This window comes from Chaetura pelagica, unplaced genomic scaffold (genome assembly GCF_000747805.2).
Source record: "Chaetura pelagica isolate M959 unplaced genomic scaffold, ChaPel_1.0 scaffold579, whole genome shotgun sequence".
Classification (NCBI taxonomy): Eukaryota; Metazoa; Chordata; class Aves; order Apodiformes; family Apodidae; genus Chaetura; species Chaetura pelagica.
In genome coordinates, this window is record NW_009954422.1 from 97,199 (window position 1) to 117,108 (window position 19,910).

General features: G+C 51.0%; 1 protein-coding gene across 1 annotated transcript in view; it reads left to right on the top strand.

Annotated features, from left to right (window-relative positions):
* The first annotated feature begins 1,546 nt into the window (after positions 1-1,546).
* Positions 1,547-19,910, top strand: part of DAGLA (diacylglycerol lipase, alpha) — a 33,735-nt gene continuing 15,371 nt past the window's right edge. Inside the window, exons 1-9 of the mRNA XM_010004450.1 lie at positions 1,547-1,641; positions 2,174-2,385; positions 5,329-5,430; positions 6,015-6,153; positions 11,514-11,601; positions 15,719-15,853; positions 16,716-16,793; positions 17,958-18,082; positions 19,290-19,446. Of these exons, the coding sequence (XP_010002752.1) occupies positions 1,547-1,641; positions 2,174-2,385; positions 5,329-5,430; positions 6,015-6,153; positions 11,514-11,601; positions 15,719-15,853; positions 16,716-16,793; positions 17,958-18,082; positions 19,290-19,446 (1,131 nt within the window). The remainder of the gene's footprint in view (positions 1,642-2,173; positions 2,386-5,328; positions 5,431-6,014; positions 6,154-11,513; positions 11,602-15,718; positions 15,854-16,715; positions 16,794-17,957; positions 18,083-19,289; positions 19,447-19,910) is intronic.

Consider the following 19,910-nt stretch of genomic DNA (forward strand, 5'->3'; position numbering starts at 1 on the left):
CTGTTACAAAACCAACACTTCTGGTGCTTTGAACGTTCAAATTAGTTTAAATGGGATCATGTCACTCCTCCCCTTTTTTATTCTGAGCGCTACATTACAGACATCACACACTAGTTGGGTTTTTTGCCTGGTGCAGTGAGGTGTGGCAGATGATACTCCCTCTGAAATGCTGTTGGGAATTCTGATGACATTGTAAGTAAACAAGTGTTGATGCTTTGATTTTTTTTTTTTTCCCTAAGAGCAGATTGCCAGATCAGTACAAAGAAGAGGTATTACTTTGGGGATGTACCTTTGGTGTGGCATGGTCACTGCAGGGCATAGGTGGAGAGCTCTGGCAGCAGGGCCTGAAGGTGGAGGTTGGGAAGCTGGTGGGGTTAGAAGAAGAGAAGGGCTGTGATTTGAGACTGAGGTGCACCAGTTGGGAGAAGTTGGCACTCTTGAGATGGTGGCACAGGCCAGCATGTGGCCCTGGTCTGTGCCCAGGAGGGTGGAGGTGAGAGGTGTGACAGGGTTGAGGGGGTGGAAGAGAGGAACAGGACTGACTGCAGCAGGCAGGGGATCACTGGTGCCTGTGGGCAGAGACGAGCTCAGAAACCAGAGGGTGGCAGAACCACCATGGTTATGGGTCGTGGTTGAAGTGTGTTGTGCAAGAAGTGCAAGAAGGGATTAGGGGGTGCTGCAGGGATGACTGATGAGGTGGACTTGGACTGGAGCAGGTTGGAGTATAGACAGCAGAGCTGAAATGATGTGGGAGGGGTGTTTGGGGAGGAGGTGTCTGGATAGCCCGGTGGAGTCTCGTGACTTTATGCTGCTGCTGTTTCTGTTTTTACAGGGTTTGTGAAGCTTTAAAAATAGAGGACTACAAACAAAATGTGAGGAGGAACAGCCAGCCCCTCCATATTCAACCTTGGAATTGTTAGTGCCTGTCAGGACCAGAGGGAACACAAAGGAGCTGTGGAGCTGGCAGGGGGCTCCTGTGGAGCCCATGGGCAAGGGAGAGATCTCCTAGGAGCTTGCTCCCTCAGCTCTAAGTGCTCGCTGTTGGGAGCCAAGTCAATAGCTTTCCCAAATGTTACCACTAAGTGCTAATGGGTATTTTGGTTTGCAGAGCCAAGGGAGGGAGGGAACTGTTGGGACAACAAGAGAAAAAGCTGGCAGTAGGACCCTCGTTAGGGCTGAGGTCAGGATATCCTGGCCAAGCACCCCCCAGTGACCTCTTGCCAACACCCAGCCCTAACAGGATTCTGAGTAATCTTGTGAAGTGGAGCCGAGTGAGTGGTGATTATGTTCAGGGAGTTCTCCACCTGCTTCACCTGATACTTCCCACTCTTTAAACTGTGTGTCCTTCTCCTCCTCGAGCACGCCGTGCCCCCTGCCGCTGGAAGGAAGAAGCTCCTTCACCTTTGGTGTAACAGGACAGTTCTCGGTCCTGCTGCTGGTGTGGGGCTCCCTGCAGGGGGTTGAGGAGGCTCAGCAGCATTTTTGACTCTGTTCTTTTCTAGGAGGTGAGTGTCGTGCCGGCTGGACCCCCCCAGACCCACTAGCCATGCCAGGGATTGTTGTGTTCCGCCGGCGCTGGTCTGTGGGCAGTGATGACCTGGTTTTGCCAGCAGTCTTCCTCTTCCTCCTGCACACCACCTGGTAAGTGAGAGAGGCACCATCAGTGTGCTTTCAGTTCTCCCAGCACATCTTTTTTGCTATTCCTGTTTCTTGCAGCTGTAACTCTTCCCGCTCTTATACGTGGCAGCTGGAAGGCTTGTTTGGGGCATTTGTGACAGACACCAGCATGTTCCCAGTTCTGGTTCTTTGGATAAGTTTGGTTTGAAGTTTTAGTTCCAGTTCCAAAGGAGGAGCATGACCAGAGCTCCCTGCATCCTCCCGGGCTACCCGCTGGAGTCTGGGGCTGTGTTTCTGTGCAGGGGCTCAGGAAAAACAACTGGAGTGGCAGATCCCATGAGATAATGTGACTTGACACAGATCATCAAATTGTTCTGACTGCGGTAGCAGAGCCTCTGGGTGGCTTGTGGGGAGGAGAATTCCAGAACAAACAAATAATAATTATAAGTAGCTGTGGGACACTGAGGGTCCTCAGTAGCTTTGTGAGTAGAGCAGGTGTGGGATGATACTACATGCAGCTTTCTTTGCTGGTAACAAGCTGGTTTGTGACTGGCAGGTTTGTGATCCTCTCTGTGGTGCTCTTTGGGCTGGTGTACAACCCCAACGAGACCTGCTCGCTTAACCTGGTGGACCACGGCAGAGGTTACCTGGGCATCCTGCTCAGCTGTATGATCGCAGAGGTGGCAATCATCTGGCTCAGCATGAGGGGCAGCATCCTGTACACAGAGCCCCGGGACTCCATGCAGTATGTGCTCTATGTCAGACTGGGTAAGAGGCAGGGGCCTGGGGCCTCCTCATGACTCAGCCTCCACACTGCCATCTGCTATCGCAGAAGACTTCTCTCCCCACACCCTGACAAACACACAGCTTCTGAAAGACATCCAGATGGCCACTGGGATGTGATATGCATCTGAATACATCCCCTGTACAGCACCCTGGCATTGCTGCAAGTCTCATGCAATGCCCCAAATACCTTCCTAACAAACCTTGAGCTTGTCACCCTCATTGCCATGCAGGTACAGCCTTTTCCTCTCACAAAAATATGCTCCCCTTTGGTCTTCCAGCAGAGAGCTGCCACACTGAGATCCATCTACACCTCTCCCTCACCTTTTCCTCCCCTGCCCACATTTTGCTCTGATACAAACACACAGCTCTATACATCATGGTGGTTCTCACCCTGAGGAAGTGCAGGTCCCTGCCTGTCATACAGACACTGAAATCTACACCCACCTACCCCAAGACATGCACTTGACCTCTTGACTCACATGGGATGTATCTTTCCATCCTGCAACCTGCACTTGGATGCTCCACCTCCAGGCACCCCGAGATAAATAGGGTTACCACCTGCTCCCTGCTTACATCCTCTCTCTTGGTCTAGTCTTCCAAAAAAGCATTTTCTGCCTCACCAACCAAGAACTAGATCAGAAGAGAGATGATTCCTTCATCTCTCATTCAGGGCTTCCTCTTTAGCTTGTCTTCCCTCCTCTGTTCCATTGTCTTCCAGGCACAGACACTTGATCAGTTTATTCTGTGCTGAATTAAGATTTCAAGAGAAGAATCTTCTGGAGATGCAGAGTCAAGCTGATTCCAATCAGAGCATCTCATGTTTTTGCATCTCTCTTTTTGCTGGATTGTTTTGGGGCAGGATTTGCTAAAAGATGGGTAACCTTGCTTGAAAGCTCAGTCTGAGAGACATTTCTGCCTCTGAGTGCTAAGTGCAAATTGTTCACATGAATAGCAAACAAATCTTTCTCTCCAGTTTCCCAGACACGCTGCAGCCTCCCTGGGGAAGCACCCAGAGCCTGACAGCTTGAGTAACACCGTGTTTAAACCAGACTAAATGGGCCAGGGGAGGGAGAGAGAAGGCAAAGAGCCATTTTCCTACCCAAGAATCATCCACTTTTCTTCCTTGTCTGCCTTCAACTGAGACATGTGTTCGGGATCTGTATTTACAGTCTATCTTGGGTCTTGCATATGTTTGTTTCATGGGGCTTTTTACTCCTAATGGCTTCATCAGTTCTGGTGATAGAAATAGGAGTGTGACCAGTGTGTGGGCAAGGTCCATGTGACTGTCCCATTTTAAGCTTGTGCTATTTGGTGCATATGGATTTAGAGAAGGAATTTTAACCTAGGGAAGTCTCATCTGTGCTGCTGCTCCTGATAATCTCAGAGGGGAGAGAGGCCCAGGTAGGCAAAGTCTAGCTCAGTTTAAGAACAGAAGCTGGGTTGATCAGGAGCCAGGTCCAGCCCTGGTTCCTTGCCTGCTGCTGTTGAAAGCTGTTTGAACTGGTCTTCCTAGGATAGTGAGAGTCTGTAAGGAGCCACTTCTGGAAAGGTTCTCCACCAGCATGGAGAGAAGGGTGGATGATTAGTTGACTGGGCTGGAAGGTGGGTTTAGTCTCAGCTCCACCAAAGCCTTGCTAGACATTGCTGAGCAAACTCTTTACCCTCTCCATACCTTGTTGCTCACCTGTACTTTGGGGTTGTAATGTGTGAGGGACTAAGTGTGAGGATGAGCACTTCAGAGCTGTGGTTCCCAACTGTTCATTGCCAGGGAGCTGCTGTCAACCCTCAGGTCCTTGCTTGTTACCAGGGTCAAAAGGGAGGAGCCAGTAAATAACTCCTTAAGGACTGTGTCCTGGGAGCTATTACAGGAAGGACTGCGAAGGACAGAGGGGCTGGGAACATTTGCTAAGTGTAGCAAGCAGGATTAATCCTGGGGACACAAGACTACTTGAACCAGGGCAGCTGGCTGAGGTGGTCGAGCCCTGGGTGCTGTGGTTACATGGGATTCTTGTAACATAAGGGAAGGATTCCACTGTCATGGGTGGAATCATGTAGTGGTTTGGGTTGAAAAGGACCTTAAAGATCACCCAGTTCCAACTGCCTGCATGGGCCTGGACACCTCCCACCAGCGCAGGTTGCTCCAAGCCCCATCCAACCTGCCCTTCAACACTTCCAAGGATGGGGCAGCCACAGCTTCCCTGGGCAACCTGGGCCAGGGTCTCACCACCCTTGTGGTGAATAATTTCTTCCTAATATCTCACCTAAACCTCCCCTCTTCCAGTTTTAATCCAACTCCCTCATCCCATCCCTCCCTGCCTTTGTCCCAGGTCCCTCCCCAGCTTTCCTGGAGCCCCTTCAGGCACTGGAAGGTGCTTTAAGGTCTCCCTGGAGCCTTCTCCTCTCCAGGCTGAACACCCCAACTCTCCCAGCCTGGCTCCAGAACTGCTCCAGCCCTCCCATCATCTCCGTGGCCTCCTCTGGACTCACTCCAACAGCTCCATGTCCTCCTTATGTTGTGGACTCCAGAACTGAACCCAGTTCTCCAGGTGGAGTCTCTCAAGAGCAGAGCAGTGGAGGAGAATCCCCTCCCTGGCCCTGCTGGCCATGCTGCTGTTGATGCAGCCCAAGACAGGGTTGGTTTCTGGGCCGATTCCCCCTTTGATCGAGGCGAGGGCACTGGCAGCTCTTTGCACATGTGGTCCTTGTGTCGTTTAGGAGTTAATTAGCATTAAGGACACATCACATTTCTGGTTCACTTTCTTGACTATCACCTTCCAAAGCCTTGGGGCCCACTCCTGTAGTCATTCTGTGTAGCTGTCCTGCTAAAGGACCTGCCTGTGGGTTTCCTCCCCAGGAGGTGGGGAGAGGAAGTCCTTAATCCTTTGGGAGATGCTGCTACTCTCTGTTGTGTTCCTTTTGTTCCAGCTATCTTGCTGATTGAATTTGTCTATGCCATTGTGGGCATTGTCTGGCTGACACAGTACTATGCTTCCTGCAACGACATCACAGCCAAGAGTGTCACTTTGGGTAAGTATTTGGAATGTTCTCTGTGTGTTCCTCTGGGATGCACAGACACCCTCTTGCCTTGGAGAGCTCGTTCATTCACCCATGTGGGGCTGGGCTGTTGGGAGTGGATTGGAGCTGTCAATGTGGTCCTTGTTTTCCTGAGACCTTCTTGCTCAGAACAGTTGTTCTATTCATGTGTTTGTGCTGTCTGCACTGAGGCAAGAGTTCCCATTCCCATGGAAGGGGCTGGCTGGGGAGTCTGGAAGACCTGATTCCCCTTCTTCAGTTCCAAATAGTTTTACTGTTCTCTTGGAATTCCTTTGCCATCTCAGCCGGTCTCCTGTGGGGCTGATGCTAATGTTGCAGTCCCCTTAGATCCTCAGTGAGTATGTAATGGCTGCCTGCAGGATCAGTCTCCCAAAACAGCTGGAACACCCAGCTGTGCTTTAGGAGCCTTTCCAGAGGATTTCCTGCTGTGGCTGCAGGAGGACTGGGAGTAACCTTCTGTGCCCTGCAGCCACAGAGAGCTGGCTCTGGGGGCAAGCAGGAAGAGGCATTGCCAAGATGCATGGGCAGGGCATTTGATTTCTCCTGTCTTTTGGCAGGAATGGTGGTGTGCAACTGGGTTGTCATCCTGAGTGTCTGCATCACTGTCCTGTGTGTCTTTGACCCGACGGGCAGGACCTTTGTCAAGCTGAGGGCCACCAAGCGGCGGCAGCGCAACCTGAGGACCTACAACCTGCGGTAAGGCAGCCTTCCCTTTTGGTTCTTCCTCTTCTCCTTGCCTTGCTTCAGGAAGTCTTCAGCTTCAGGCGTGGCTTCTCTTTGCTGGTGAGGGTGATTTTTGGAAGAATGCAGCTCAGTCAGGTGCTGTGTGTGGGCATCTGTCCCCAAAGGAGGAGAAGCGATGCGGTGTGGAGCTGAGTATCGAGCTGCTCTGCTCTGCTCTGCTCTGCTCTGCCCTGGGGAGGCCTCTCCTAGAGCACTGGGTGCAGTTCTGGGCTCCCTAGTTGAAGAAGGACAAGGAGCTACTGGAGAGAGTCCAGCACAGACCACTGAGATGATGAAGGGACTGGAGGAAAGAGAGTTGGGGCTGTTCAGCCTTGGAGAAGAAGAGACTGAAGGGAGCATCTCATCAGTGCTTATAGGTATCTCCAGGGGGTGTCAGGAGGATGGGACCAGACTCTTCTCAGTGGTGTCCAGTGACAGGAGTAGGAGCAATGGGCACCAACAGGTACACAGGAGGTTTAACCTAAATATAAGAAAGTACTTCTTGACTCTGAGGGTGACAGAGCCCTGGGACAGGCTGCTCAGGGAGATTGTGGAATCTCCACCCCTGGAGACATTCCAAACCCACCTGGATGTGTTCCTGTGGGATCTGCTCTAGAGGATCCTGCTCTGGCAGGGAGGTCAGGTGAGATGATCTCCAGAGTCCCTTCCAACCCCAAGCACTCTGTGATTTTGCTTCAGTCTCTGAATTTGTGAATCCTTATGAGCCCCTTGAGCCAGTGCTGCCCAGAACAGCTTGGTTGTCCATCCTTAGCAGTGGGTTGCCTGCCAACAGGGAGGCAGTGCTGAGGTTTTCCTTGGGTTGAGGCAGCATCTTCTTCCAAAGCCCCTTTCTTCCTTTCTTTTTGTCTTCAAAATATGACCTATTTGGTCTTGGCCATGAAGCAATTTCTTTTTTTTTGTTGGCAGCCAGATCTTTTAATTAAGAATTGACTGCATCTTTGAGCTACCCAGATGGGGATTTGCAAGCTTTTTTTCACCAAGCAGGGCATTTCTCAGAAGGTTTTTTTCCCTTCTCCCCAGTAGCAGGACAACACAAACAGGCTTTGTTTGCTGATGCAGCCTTGACATATGTGACTGTCAGCAAGGAATGTGGCTTTGTAGGACTTGAGGGCATTAGGTTTGGAATGCTCAAACAAGGAGGCTTTTAAGAAGCACTCTACAAATTTAGAATTTGCTTGAATTCAAGGGCTGTTTTGAATAGATGCTCTTCCAGTGTCTTGAAATGGGATCCTTCAGGTTGTCTTTTTGAGGGAAAACCTGACTTTCCTAAGTGATGCACTGAGTTTTGTTTGGAGCAGCCTGATTTATTTATTAATTTTTATTGCTGCATGAAGAAGACATTCTTCCTAACCTTTCCACTATGTTACTGGAATATTTAGGGTCACTGCCCTGGTAGCCTAATGAGTGTGATGGCTTCACTGTGGTCAGAACATGCCTGAGGAGATCAGGATGAGAAGCTGTGGATCTTGTGGCCCACATGACATCCAAGTGGCTCAATGCATCATTTTCCCAAAAGGCAACAGAGTGCCACAGATGGCAAAGTTTTCTGCCAGACAATTGAAAAGTAAATCAAACCCCAAAAATTATCTCCTTTGGAAGGAGTTTTGAGATCCCCGGCAAGAGAGTGAAGGTGTTTGTCCCTTGGACCAGGGCCAGGTTTGTGCCTGCAGGGCTGTAATATTTTGGGAGAGCTCCTGCCTGCTGTTTGCAGCTTTTCACTCTGGGAGTGTTTATAGGTAGAAAGGGGATGTTCACAGATGTTAAGAAGCAAAATGCTGTGGGCTATAATGGGAAAGGGGAACATCAAATGGTCCCGTGTGCTCACTGCTAAAACCATTGTTTTCAAACAATCTATTTGGAAGTTCTCCACTTGCTTAAAGCAATCCTTTCCAAAGGATATATTCTGAAATCCTTTGCCTGGTTCTGGGTTGTTACCCTGTCAGACACTTGATTTCCCTCTTGCAGTCCCTCTGTCTGCAGTGGTACGTGTCTCCTCCTGTGCAGCAGGGATTTGCCCTTTGTATCACTGAACTGTAGAGTAGGTTTGGCTGGAAAATACCTCTAAGATCATCAAATCCAACCCAGCCCTGCCTAGGCCACCCCTGCCCCATGTCCTTCAGCACCACATCTCCAGGGCTTGGAAACCCCTCCAGGGATGGGGACTCCCCCCCTGCCCTGGCAGCCTGGGCCAGGCCCTGACAACCCTTGCCAGGCAGGAATTGTTCCCCAGATCCAACCTCAGCCTCCCCTGGTGCAGCTTGAGGCCCTTTCCTCTTGTCCCATCCCTTGTTCCTGGGGAGCAGAGCCCGACCCCCCTGGCTCCAACCTCCTCTCAGCAGCTGCAGAGCCAGCAGGTCTCCCCTCAGCCTCCTTTGCTCCAGGCTGGACACCTCCAGCTCCCTCAGCTGCTCCTCCTGAGACTTCTAGACCCTTCCCCAGCTTGGTTGCCCTTCTTCAGACACATAAAACTATATTTAACCAGAGCCATTTCCTCTATCTTAATTAATGCAACCCCTTTGATTTGTTTGACTCACTAAGGAGACTTGTAACTTCCTTTTTGCTGGAGCTGTTGGACTCTGCCCAGTGGTTTTCCTTTACCAGTGGCATCGTGATGCGTGGGGGCTTTTCTGTTCTTGCAGAGCTAAGGAAATAAAACAACAAAACAGCTAATTGTGCTGAGGCTTTTCTAAGAAACTTGCTTTAGAGCTCATGCTGAGCTTGTGGAAGGTCAGTGTTAGGAAGAGAGGATTTGGGAGAAGTTGGAGTGAAAATAGCTCAGAGCACACTTGCTTGTTCTACCCCCACCATCAAGTTCTTTGCATTGCTGCCCAAGTTCTTTGGCATTTGGTGGAGCAAACTGGGGACTGGCAGCTCTGTCTTAGGACACTCATATTCCTGTTCCTCTTTTGGAGTCTTCCTTGGAGGTTACAGATGTTTTAAAATGCTCAGGCATGAGTTGATGCGTTGCCCTGCTGGATCTGCCCCAAGAAGTCAGCAATAAGACTAGAGGAAATGGCTTTGGGTTATGCCAAGGAAGCTTTAGATTGGATATTGGGAACAATTTCTTTACTGGAGGAGTGGGCAGGCACTGGAACAGGCTGCCCGGGGCAGGGGTGGACTCCCCATCCCTGGAGGTGTTAAGAAACCCTGTAGATGTGGCACTTGGGGACATGGTTTAGTGGGCACGGTGGTGTTGGATTGATGGTTGGACCTGGTGATCTTAGAGGTTTTCTCCAACCTTAATGATTCTTTGTTAGGTTAATGGTTGGACTCAATGATCTTACAGGTCTTTACCAAGCAAAATGATTCTTGTGATCTGCTCCTTCTGTTGCAGGCAAATAATTCTTTACCAGCATCTAGTTCTTCCAGGTGCAACCTGCTTTCTGTGCCTGGGCTTTTCCTGCTATGATCACCTGCCAGAAAATAGAAGTGACTGGTTTTTTTTGGATAGGTCTGACCTGTGTGAGTCAGTGAGTCTGTGCTCACCTTTAGAAAAAGCAGAGGAGCTGGGCACTTGATGTAAGCAGCACAGAACCACAGAGTCACCCACTTCTACAAGGACAAGCCTGACTTGATCTAGGGGTTGTCTGCAAGTGTTCCAGTCAAAAAGGGAGGAGCTGTCACCCTGCAAAGTGTAGGACAACTGTAGGAAAACTAGGACAAGCTCCCAGCAGTGGAGTGAACTCACCTATAGTTCATTTTGAATAGGTTTGTCCCATTAGCTAATTTGGAAGCTGAAATTGAAATGGCATAGAAAGCAAATGTGAGTTGAGCTAAACCTTCTGTATCAGCCTCCTTTCAACCTTTCTAAATTGAAAGAGAATCTTTAGCTTGCTTGTCTTTTTTTTTTGGCTCAAGTTATGCACCAGAACTTGAATGAGGAGTGCACATTGTTTCAGTTCCGAGGCTGTTTTATGTCTAATAAATCTGTCTTCCCAAATATGCTGTTTATTGGAGAGGGTTGCACAGCTCCTCTCATACCAAGTGCTCAGGAGCTTTTGTACCATTCCCACCCCCTGTCTCCAGGGCAGAGTTTTCCTACTGGGTGGTGGTACCTCCTGGCACGTGGTGCAGCTGCCAAGTGACCAACAGAGCCTCCTTTCCTCAGGTGCTCCTGGACATCCTGCTCCCAGCAGGTATCATAGAACACCAGCAGCTTCCTTTTGGTCATCCCATTCAGGCAGGACACCATGTGTGTAAATACAGAGGCTTGGTCCTGACCAGAACAGCCAGATGATTGTCCCTCCTGTCCTATCAAATGAATCACAGAATCACAGGATGGTCAGGGTTGGAAGAGACCTCTGGAGATTATTTAATCCACCCCCCCTGCCAGAGCAGGATCACCCAGGGCAGGTCACAAAGGAACATGTCCAGATGGGTCTTGAAAGTCTCCAGAGAAGGAGACTCCACAGCCTCTCTGGGCAGCCTGTCCTAGGGCTCTGTCACCCTCACAGTAAAGAAGCTTCTCCTCATGTTGAGGTGGAACTTCCCATGTTCCAGGTTGTGTCCATTGCCCCTTGTCCTGTCCCAGGGCATGACTGAAAAGAGCCTGGCCCCTTCTCCTTGTCACCCATCCTTCAGATGTTGTAAACATTCCTAAGATTCCCTCTCAGTCTTCTCCTCTCCAGACTGAACAGCCCCAGGTCTCTCAGCCTAACCTCTGTGGTCTCTTCCTCTCTGCTAGACCAGAATAAATATAAGAATATGGTTTAAGACACATTTACCAGTTGTAGTGTAGGTTGTGTGACTTGGTGTTGGATCCTACTGTTTGCATCCAGTTCTGGGCTCCACAGGTCATGAAGGACAAGGAGCTACTGGTCCAGCCCAGGGCCACTGAGATACTGAGGGGACTGGAGCATCTGCCCAGTGGGGAAAGGCTGGGAGAGCTGGGACTGTTCAGCTGGAGAGAAGACTGAGGGGGGATCTCATCAGTGCTTACAAGTATCTCCAGGGGGTGTCAGGAGGGTGGAGTCAGACTTTTTTCAGTGGTATCCAGTGACAGGACAAGGGGCAATGGGCACAAACTAGTAAACTGGTGGTTTAACCTAATTATAAGAAAATACTTCTTGACTCTGAGGGTGCCAGAGCCCTGGAACAGGGAAGTTGTGGAGTCTCCATCCCTGGAGACATTCCAACCCCACCGGGACGTGTTCCTGTGGGATCTGCTCTAGGGGATCCTGCTCTGGCAGGGGGGTTGGGTGAGATGCTCTGCAGAGGTCCCTTGCAGCCCCAGGCACCCTGTGGCTCTGTGCTGTGCCTGTAGCTGTGCTCTCTGCCTGTCCTCACGTGGCTGCTGTCCCCTTGCCTTGCAGGCACAGGCTGGAGGAGGGCCAGGCCAGCAGCTGGACACGCCGCCTCAAGGTCTTCCTCTGCTGCACCCGCACAAAGGACTCCCAGTCGGTAGGTACCAGGAGCTCCTGCCAGAGCAAACTGTGGGCATAGCTGGGGACACGTGGGACTCGGCAGCACCTGAGGTTCCTGCTCTTCAGCCTGTGTGTGATGAGCTTGGGGTGGGCCTGTGCCAGCCTCACAAAGTTCAAGGAGGTCAAGTGTGAGTTTCTTGGTAGGGGCAATCCCAAGTATAAAGCCAGGCTGGGTGGAGAATGGATTGAGAGCAGTTCTGAGGAGAAGGACTTGGGGGTACTGATTGATGAGAAGCTCAACATGGGCTGCCAGTGTGTGCTGGAGTCCAGAAAACAACCATGTCTTGGGCTGCATTGAAGGAAGCATGGCCAGCAGGTCAAGGGAGGGCATTGTGTCCCCCTCTGCTCCACTCTGATGAGACCCCTTTGCAGGGCTGGGTCCAGCTCTGGGGTCCCCAACACAGAAAGGACAGGGAGCTCTTGGAAAGAGTCCAGAGGAGGACACAGAAATGATCTGAGGGCTGGAGCAGCCCTGCTCTGGAGACAGGCTGGGAGAGTTAGGATGTTCAGCCTGGAGAAGAAAAGGCTCCAGGGAGACCTTGGAGCACCTTCCAGTGCCTGAAGGGGCTCCAGGAAAGCTGGGGAGGGGCTTGGGACAAGGGCAGGGAGGGATGGGGTGAGGGGGAATGGCTTGAAACTGGAAGAGGGAAGATGTAGGTTGGACATGAGGAGAAACTTCTTCCCTGGGAGGGTGGTGAGACCCTGGCCCAGGTTGCCCAGATGGGTGGTGGCTGCCAGAACTAGTCTTGTCCTCCATGTGTCCTAGGAGGGGAAATTTTGCTGATGACTCATGATGTTTCAGTTGATCAGAATTATGACTATTTGAGACCTCTTGAGAGACCAAGGACAAGCAGAGGGTTGTCACCAAAGGTAGAAGAAAGGCATAAAGACAGTGTTGGTGATGTGTGCACATCTGAAGAAACAATTTCCATTACTTGTATGCAGTGGGCTCTGAATTAGGGACAACCTCTCAGGAAAAGAGGTAGGAGTTGTCAAGGACACTTCACCAAGGCCATCAGTGCACAGCAGCAGCCAAACAATCAGAAAAGCTTCAGTAGAAGGGCACAGAAAATGACAGGGAAAACACCAAGGGACCAGATCAGTGATGTCCTCACTAAATATAGCCTGGTGGTTGGTCTCCTACAAGATGTGGCTCAAAAAGGAGGATTTTGGAGGGGATATGGACTTGGAGAGGGAGGGAAATGAAACTGGGATTTCAACCTCAAGAGGGAAAGATGTAATAAGATGAAGAACTGTAGGGATAGTGGAGAGTCAGGTGAAGGCTACCTCTGTGCTCCTCACAGGTGGCAACCAGGATGAGCAGTGAAAGGGTGGGTTGGTAGGTGCTGTGTGGTGTTCCCTGTGATGCAGTTTCCAGAGTGTGGCTGGAGTTGTCACAGCCTTTGTGCAGAAATCCAGGCTGGGTGGTGGCACCCTCCTGCTCCCAGTGGCAGTTCCTGCAGCACTGCCTGTAATGCCACCACCTTCCTAGGGAATGTCCCAGCCCCAACCTGCTGAGAAGCCCTAGCCCAGAACTACCAGCTCTCACAGATCATCTGCTAGAGCTCCTGAGGAAAATCCATCTGAAAAACTGGAAAGGAACAAGCTTTGTGTCAGGGCAGCTCCAACAGCAGCATTTCCTCAGGGGTTCTTTTCTCTTTCACCACAGCAGAGGCACCTTCCCCCTGACAGCACAGCCAGGTCACCCTGCCCAGGTACCCAGGGACACTGGTCCTGAGGGTGCAGTGTGGGTGCTGCAGCCTGGCTGGAGACCCAGGCATCCCAGAGGCCTGATTTCTGAACAACTGTTTTATTCAGGAATGCAAAATATTTCACTTTGTCTCAAGCCTTTTTCTATTTGCTTTTTAAACCAACTCTTCATTCTGGAGTGACCGTTTCTACTTCTCTTTTCAGTTCAGGAGAAAAGCAGATCCCAGAATCTTCCAACTCCTTGAGTTGTTGAATTTCCACTTTACATTCAGCTTGAGCCATTTCCAGGCTCTTTTCTTTGCAGAAACAAGCTCTGACTTAGTGTGTCCTGGCATGACAGTGTGTGGAATGAATGCGTATGCACCGGGTCAGACCTCAGTCCATGGCTGTCTCTTCCAATCTTGGTGGAAAAAAATGTTCTAGCAGAAGGATCATCATCCTCTGGGCTGGAAAATAATTCTGCAGAGTGGACATGGCAGCAGGGCAAGAAGCTGTTCATGTGGAGCTGAAGCTCAGAGCCTGCAGGGTTTGTAGCAGGGCACTATAATCCATCTTAGGATATAATATCAGGTGCTCCAGCAAAGCCCCTTCCTTTGGAGCAGGACATTGATGTTTGAACATCCATCCTGGCCTTGGCTTTGGGTCAGTTTTAAGGAGTGTTTCTGTCACTGTGGGTTAATGGGTGTTCATGGTGCTTTTCTTGGAGGCCCTTTGTATTTTTTGTGTGCTGGTAGGAGCTGTGCTGAGATGGATGGGGTCAGTTCTTCAAGGATGCTGCAGTTGTGCTGGTGCAGAGCTGGATGGCATGCACAGCTGGCATGGAAACCTGCACAGTTGGCACCTGCAGCCCCGTTCTTAATGGTGATTGAACTTGCTTTTGGAGGCAAGTAAAAACATGAGAGAAAGTGATCTTGTACTCTAGGAGTTTGTCAGAGATAAAAGAATGTGGGTCATTTCCTGCAAGGCTGCTGGGGAGGGAAAGGATTTACTTTCCTGAGAGATGGAGAGATCCTGGTCCTGCAGACCAGCCTTTCCTCAAGTGCACAGCTCAGACCAGCCTGCAGAGCCATGGCTTTGGGGGCTGGGAAAACACGGGCTGAAAGGGCAGGAAAAGGCTGTGACAGACCCTGGGAGGAAAGGTTTTGTGATGGCAAGAGTCAAAATACTGACGTTGTTGGGTGCTGCAGCACTTGCTCAGCCCCACTTTTTGTTGGTGCAACCTCTGGATCACCCTGGGCTTAAAGCTTGCTGGTCTGAGCTGGTCAGATCAGTGCTGTCTCAGTCCAGCCCATCTCCAGCCTCCCAAACCATTCTTGCTTAAGGCCTTGGATTTTTCTTATGGTAAAGGGGAAAATAACATTTCTTCTCAAAATATCCTTCTTTGTGTCGAGAGCAAAGGGGAAAATTACATTTCTTCTCAAAATATCCTTCTTTGTGTCTCTGCTTCAGAGCCTTGACTTGACCCTCTCAGGTCACTTCCAGTCCTGCCCCTCCTGTGATGTCTTCCTGTTTTGGGTCTGCTCACCTTCTCTTCTGGGGATTCAATGACTCAGATCTTTTTCCAGGTTTTTCCTTTGCAGACCTTTTTGCTTGGGTGTAATCCAAGATAAACCTGGGAAGAGCCTGGTAACTTGGGGAGCTCCTTCAGGACCAAGAGCAGTCGTGTGTGACATCTGCTTCTTGTGATTCACTCTCTTGAGATCTCGTAGCAAAGTGTGTGATGGTGAAGTCCTGGCCAGGACTCAAAAGCTGTCACTTTGTCTGATGTGCCTGGGCTGGTGAGGGCTGGGTTAAGTATGGGCAAGAGGTTCCCAGGGTGGAGTGACAATCAAAGAGGCTGTTCAAGAGGACAAAAATCCATGGTGGGTTTGTTCTTCCCGAGTAGCCTTTGTACAGATGAAATTGCTTTTGAGGAGAAAGGGTGACTCCCTGGTGACACTGGATTGGGATTTGCTTGGTTCTCATTGGATCATAGAATGTTTGGGTGGGAAGGGGCCTTAAAGATCATCTGGTTCCAACCCCCCTGCATGGGCAGGGACACCTCCCACCAGCCCAGGTTGCTCAAACCTCGTCTTCTTTACAATGTAGTGGTGAAAACATTGCTTTTCTCTCCCTCTGTGTCTGGGTGTGGTGTGTTCTGCTTGCCCACACACAAGCACCCAGCATAGCACCAACTCAGTCTCAGCTGAGGCCTCTGAGGGTGAAATAAATGAGTTATTAATATGATTAGACCCTGAAGTTCCCTGAAGGAACCTCGTGGAGGTTTAGGAGAGCGAGCTGCGGAAATGAGGCCATCGCTGCTGCATTGGTTCTCATTCTGTGTCCTGTTTTGAGGCTTCCCACACCCAAAACTCCTCCTGAGCTGCTCTCCCTGGATTTTTCAGGATGCCTACTCTGAGATTGCCTACCTTTTTGCTGAGTTTTTCCGAGACCTTGACATTGTCCCCTCTGACATCATCGCCGGGCTGGTCCTCCTGCGGCAGCGGCAGCGGGCGAAGCGCAACGCCGTGCTGGACGAGGTGGGTAGGGGGCTGCAGGGGGCACTGGGCACCAGCTGGAGCACAGGAGGGTCAAGCTGAACATTAGAGAAAACCTCTTTACTGGGACAGTGGCAGAGCCCTGGGACAGGCTGCCCAGGGAGGCTGTGGCGTCTCCTTCTCTGGAGACATTCAAACCCTGCCTGGCCGCCACCCTGTACAACCTACTCTAGGTGACCCTGCTCTGGCAGGTGGGTTGGACTTGGGATGATCTACAGAGGTCCCTTCCAACCCTGTGACCACTCTGAGTTAGCTGCTGCTCTTGTGACTCCTTGTGGGAGAACTCCATGACCCTGCCCACCTTGTTTCTCTTGGGCTGTCACCAGTCACTGAGCTGTGAAATCAAAACACTGGCTTCTTCAGTGACTTCTTCTGATTCTCCCAAGGGCCTCGCTGGCACCAAGTCAAGCTTGTGAAACCTGCCATCTTTTCTAGGCAGGTGACACGTTCAGATTTAGCTCTTGACCCTAAAATGGGCAACTGCCTTGAAGGAGGTGGCAGGTATGTGAAGGGGAGTGGGAGGATTATTCCTCCTGTGTGGGAGCGTGGAGAAGATTCCAGCTTCTGGGGAAAAGTGAAGGAGGAACTTCCAGGAAAAGAGCTTTAATTCCCAAGTTGTTACTGGCAGTGGTACTTGAGGAGTGTCAATGCAGAGGAAGGTGGTTTGTGTTCCCCAGAGGTGGGTTCAGGCATCAGAAATGAGTGGAATTGGAACCATTTGAGGAGACTGGTTGGGATACCTGCAAGGATCTCATCCCAGCTCACACAGTGCTTTGTTTCTCAGGCCTAGAATTTTGTCTTGGTGTCACAGAGAAGAATTTTGATGTATGTTTGTGACTTACAGGCAAACAATGACATTTTAGCTTTTCTGTCTGGGATGCCAGTGACCAGGAACACCAAGTATCTGGATCTGAAAAACACGGTAAGTCACTGAACTGTGCTCCTGCAACGTCCCCTGCTTCCCCACCTCCCCTGTTCTCTTCTTCTCAGTGGCTTTTCTTGCTCCTTTCTGCCCCTCTCTGGAATCACCAAAGGATTTAGAGATCAGTACAACAGAATATCAAATCAGGGCTTGCAGTCTGGAGGGCTTTTGTCTTCAGATTACTGCTTCTTTTTCACTTTGTCCTCTGCTCTGTGGGCAGTGGTGGCATTTCCACTTGGCTGGGGAAGGCACTGGGTGTTTCTCCAAAGCCAGAGGTAGGAGTTGAGAGTTGCATCCAGGAGTGTTGTGGAGAGCTCCAGATGGAAGTGCCAGCAGCAGAGATGGAGGAGCCCAGCAGGCAGGGCTCTATCTTGCTGAGGGCAGGGAGCTGCCTGCAGTGAGGTGGAACCTTCCTCCCTGGGGCTGCTTGTCAGCAGTTCTGGGGATGGGAATGCCTGCAGTCCGCTCTGGTCTGTGGGAATGAAGCTTGGCTTGTCTCCTGGCATGCTGCTGGTGCAGCCCTTCACTGGGCAAGCCCTTGATGAGGTGATAATGCTACACAAGAGGCCAGACTGACCCAATCCCAGGATTTCTGAGCAGGTTATGCTGGGATTTAACTCGCTTGTGGCTGCTCTATGGTCAATGCTAACGCTCTGCTCATGCTCAGCCTGTCCCTCCTTCTGACTAGGTGTGTGGGGAGAGATGTCAGCAGAGCTTTTGGAAGACAGCACTGAGGAATGTTGGCCCAAACTGGCTTTATTGTCCTCTTATGGCCTGTGAAATATGGAAGCAGCATATTTAGAGAGTTTACCTTGGGACTCAAACCTAGTTGATCTTCTCAACTGGGGTAGGATGGGGCAAAACCCACTGAAGATGACCTTCCTTTGCAGCAGGAGAAGTTCCCTAGAACTTCTAGTTTGGTTCAACAGCTGGTGGGGCTTAGGAAAAGAGGCAGAGACACTCTGAGCTGTTCCTGGGAGGGGGAGGATCTTGCCCAGCATAACCAGCTTGCTCTCCCACAGTCAGTGGTGCTGTGAGAAAAGGCTGGTGCTCAGAGAGAAGGGTGCACAGGTGTAACTGATGCAAAAACAAAAGAGGGAAGCAGTAGGAAAATTCACTGTCTCCAAGAGAATAAGGCCTTAGTGAGTCTCTTGTCTCTTTCAGCAAGAGATGCAGCGGTACAAAGAGGTGTGTTACTACATGCTGTTTGCCCTGGCTGCCTATGGCTGGCCCATTTACCTGATGAGGAATCCCACATGTGGACTCTGTCGCCTGGCCAGATCCTGCTCGTGAGTGGCCATCCTGGCTAGCACTCTGCCTCCTCCTTCCCTTTTCCCTTCTGTTTCTCCCAGGTTTGGAATTCTCCTTTCTTCCATCACTTTGCTCTCTTCATCACCCCTCTCTTTATCCATCCTCCTCTTCATCACCCCTCTCTTTATCCCTCCTCCTCTGCTCTTCCCTTCATCACTCCTCTCTTTATCCCTCCTCCTCTGCTCTTCCCTTCATCACTCCTCTCTTTATCCCTCCTCCTCTGCTCTTCTCTTCATCACCCCTCTCTTTATCCCTCCTCTTCTCCTGCTTTTTCTCTCCATCTCTCATAACTCTGGGCCTCCATACTCCATTGTCTTTCTCCTCCAACTCCAACATCTGTCTCCTCAGCCTGTTCCTTACAATTGCTTCTCTGCTTGTCCTGTTAAATAAACCAGACTGTCCTATATGCTCTGTCCTTTCTGGGGCACCAAGGATCCTGCCAGTCCTGTGCAGACTGACCAGCCAGCAGAAGGAGCTCACCTGGCACAAGGTGCTTCCCCACTGGGTCAAAACAACTGGCTGGGAGCTCAGAACTCAGGTGGATCAGCCCAGATCTGCAGGGAGCTGCCATTTGGTTCTGTCTTAAAGCATTAGCAAGACTTGCCCAGAGTTTGTGCTGTGTCCTTTCCCACTAACTGTTTTCCTGCTGTGCTCACCCCGTGGGGGCGGTGCTGGAGTCCAGCTCAGGGGTGTTGGAGGTGTTTGCTTTCAGCTGCTTGTGGTGCTGCCACCAGAGCCTCCCTGGGGCTCAGCTTTTTGCACAGACTCAGGCAACTTCTCGGGAGGAACTACTTGTAGTGCTGAAGTGTCTCATCAAGAGAAAAACAATCTGTGCTTCTGGTTTTTGTTCCGGATTGAGTCTAGACCTGTTTTTTTTTTTTGTTGTTGTAAATAGATCTAGATCTTAGTGCTGGGGAGCAGGGCACCCCTTGAGGAGGGATCCCAGCCCACCAGGTGCTGATTCCTTGGAGATTGGTTGCACTGTAGCTCTCTCTGGTGCTCAGAAGGAAAACTACAGCTGAGCCTAGGGTCCCTTTTTGGTTGCTGGAGCAGGACTCGGGGAGCTCCTCCAGGGGCAGGGAAGCATCAATGCCGGAGTGACACGCAGGGTCTGGCTTTCCCTTGGTTCCAGCCCTTCCTCTCTCACCTCCCCCTTTTCCTCAAGGCTGCTTTTCACCCCAGCAGGTGTTGCTGTCTGTGCCCCTCCCGTCCCCGTTACGCTCCCAGTGTCACCATAGAAGAGGACAACTGCTGTGGCTGCAACGCCATCGCCATCCGGCGCCACTTCCTGGACGAGAACATGACCTCGGTGGACATTGTCTACACCTCCTGCCACGACGCTGTAAGGAGGGCCCTGCAGCCCCCCTGCCCCTCCTCAGGCCCTTCCCCATGGGCCTGACATGCTTCCGGGTGGAGTGGTATCCAAGAAGGGGAAGCTTGAGGCTTTTTCTGACCCTCCCAACTTCTGGTCTCTCCCTCAAGAAGTTCTGCCACCTGGGACAGCAATATTTGCTGTGGCCAAAAGTCAGGTTATCACCCATCAGGTTGGGCATTAGGAAGAAGTTCTTTACTATGAGGCTGGTGTGTTTCTTGGGGAGGTGCTGGAGGCCCCATCCCCAGAGACTTTCAGGGCTTGATGGGCCTCTGAGCAGTCTGGTCTAGTTGGAGGTGTCCCTGCTAATTTTAGGGGGGTTGGGCTAGATGACCTTTAGAGGTCCCTTCCAGCCCAAGACATTCCATGAGACATAACCTGCCAGGCTCCTCTGCCTCCCTTTTCCCTGAGCAGGAGAATAATTAAGCAGGAAT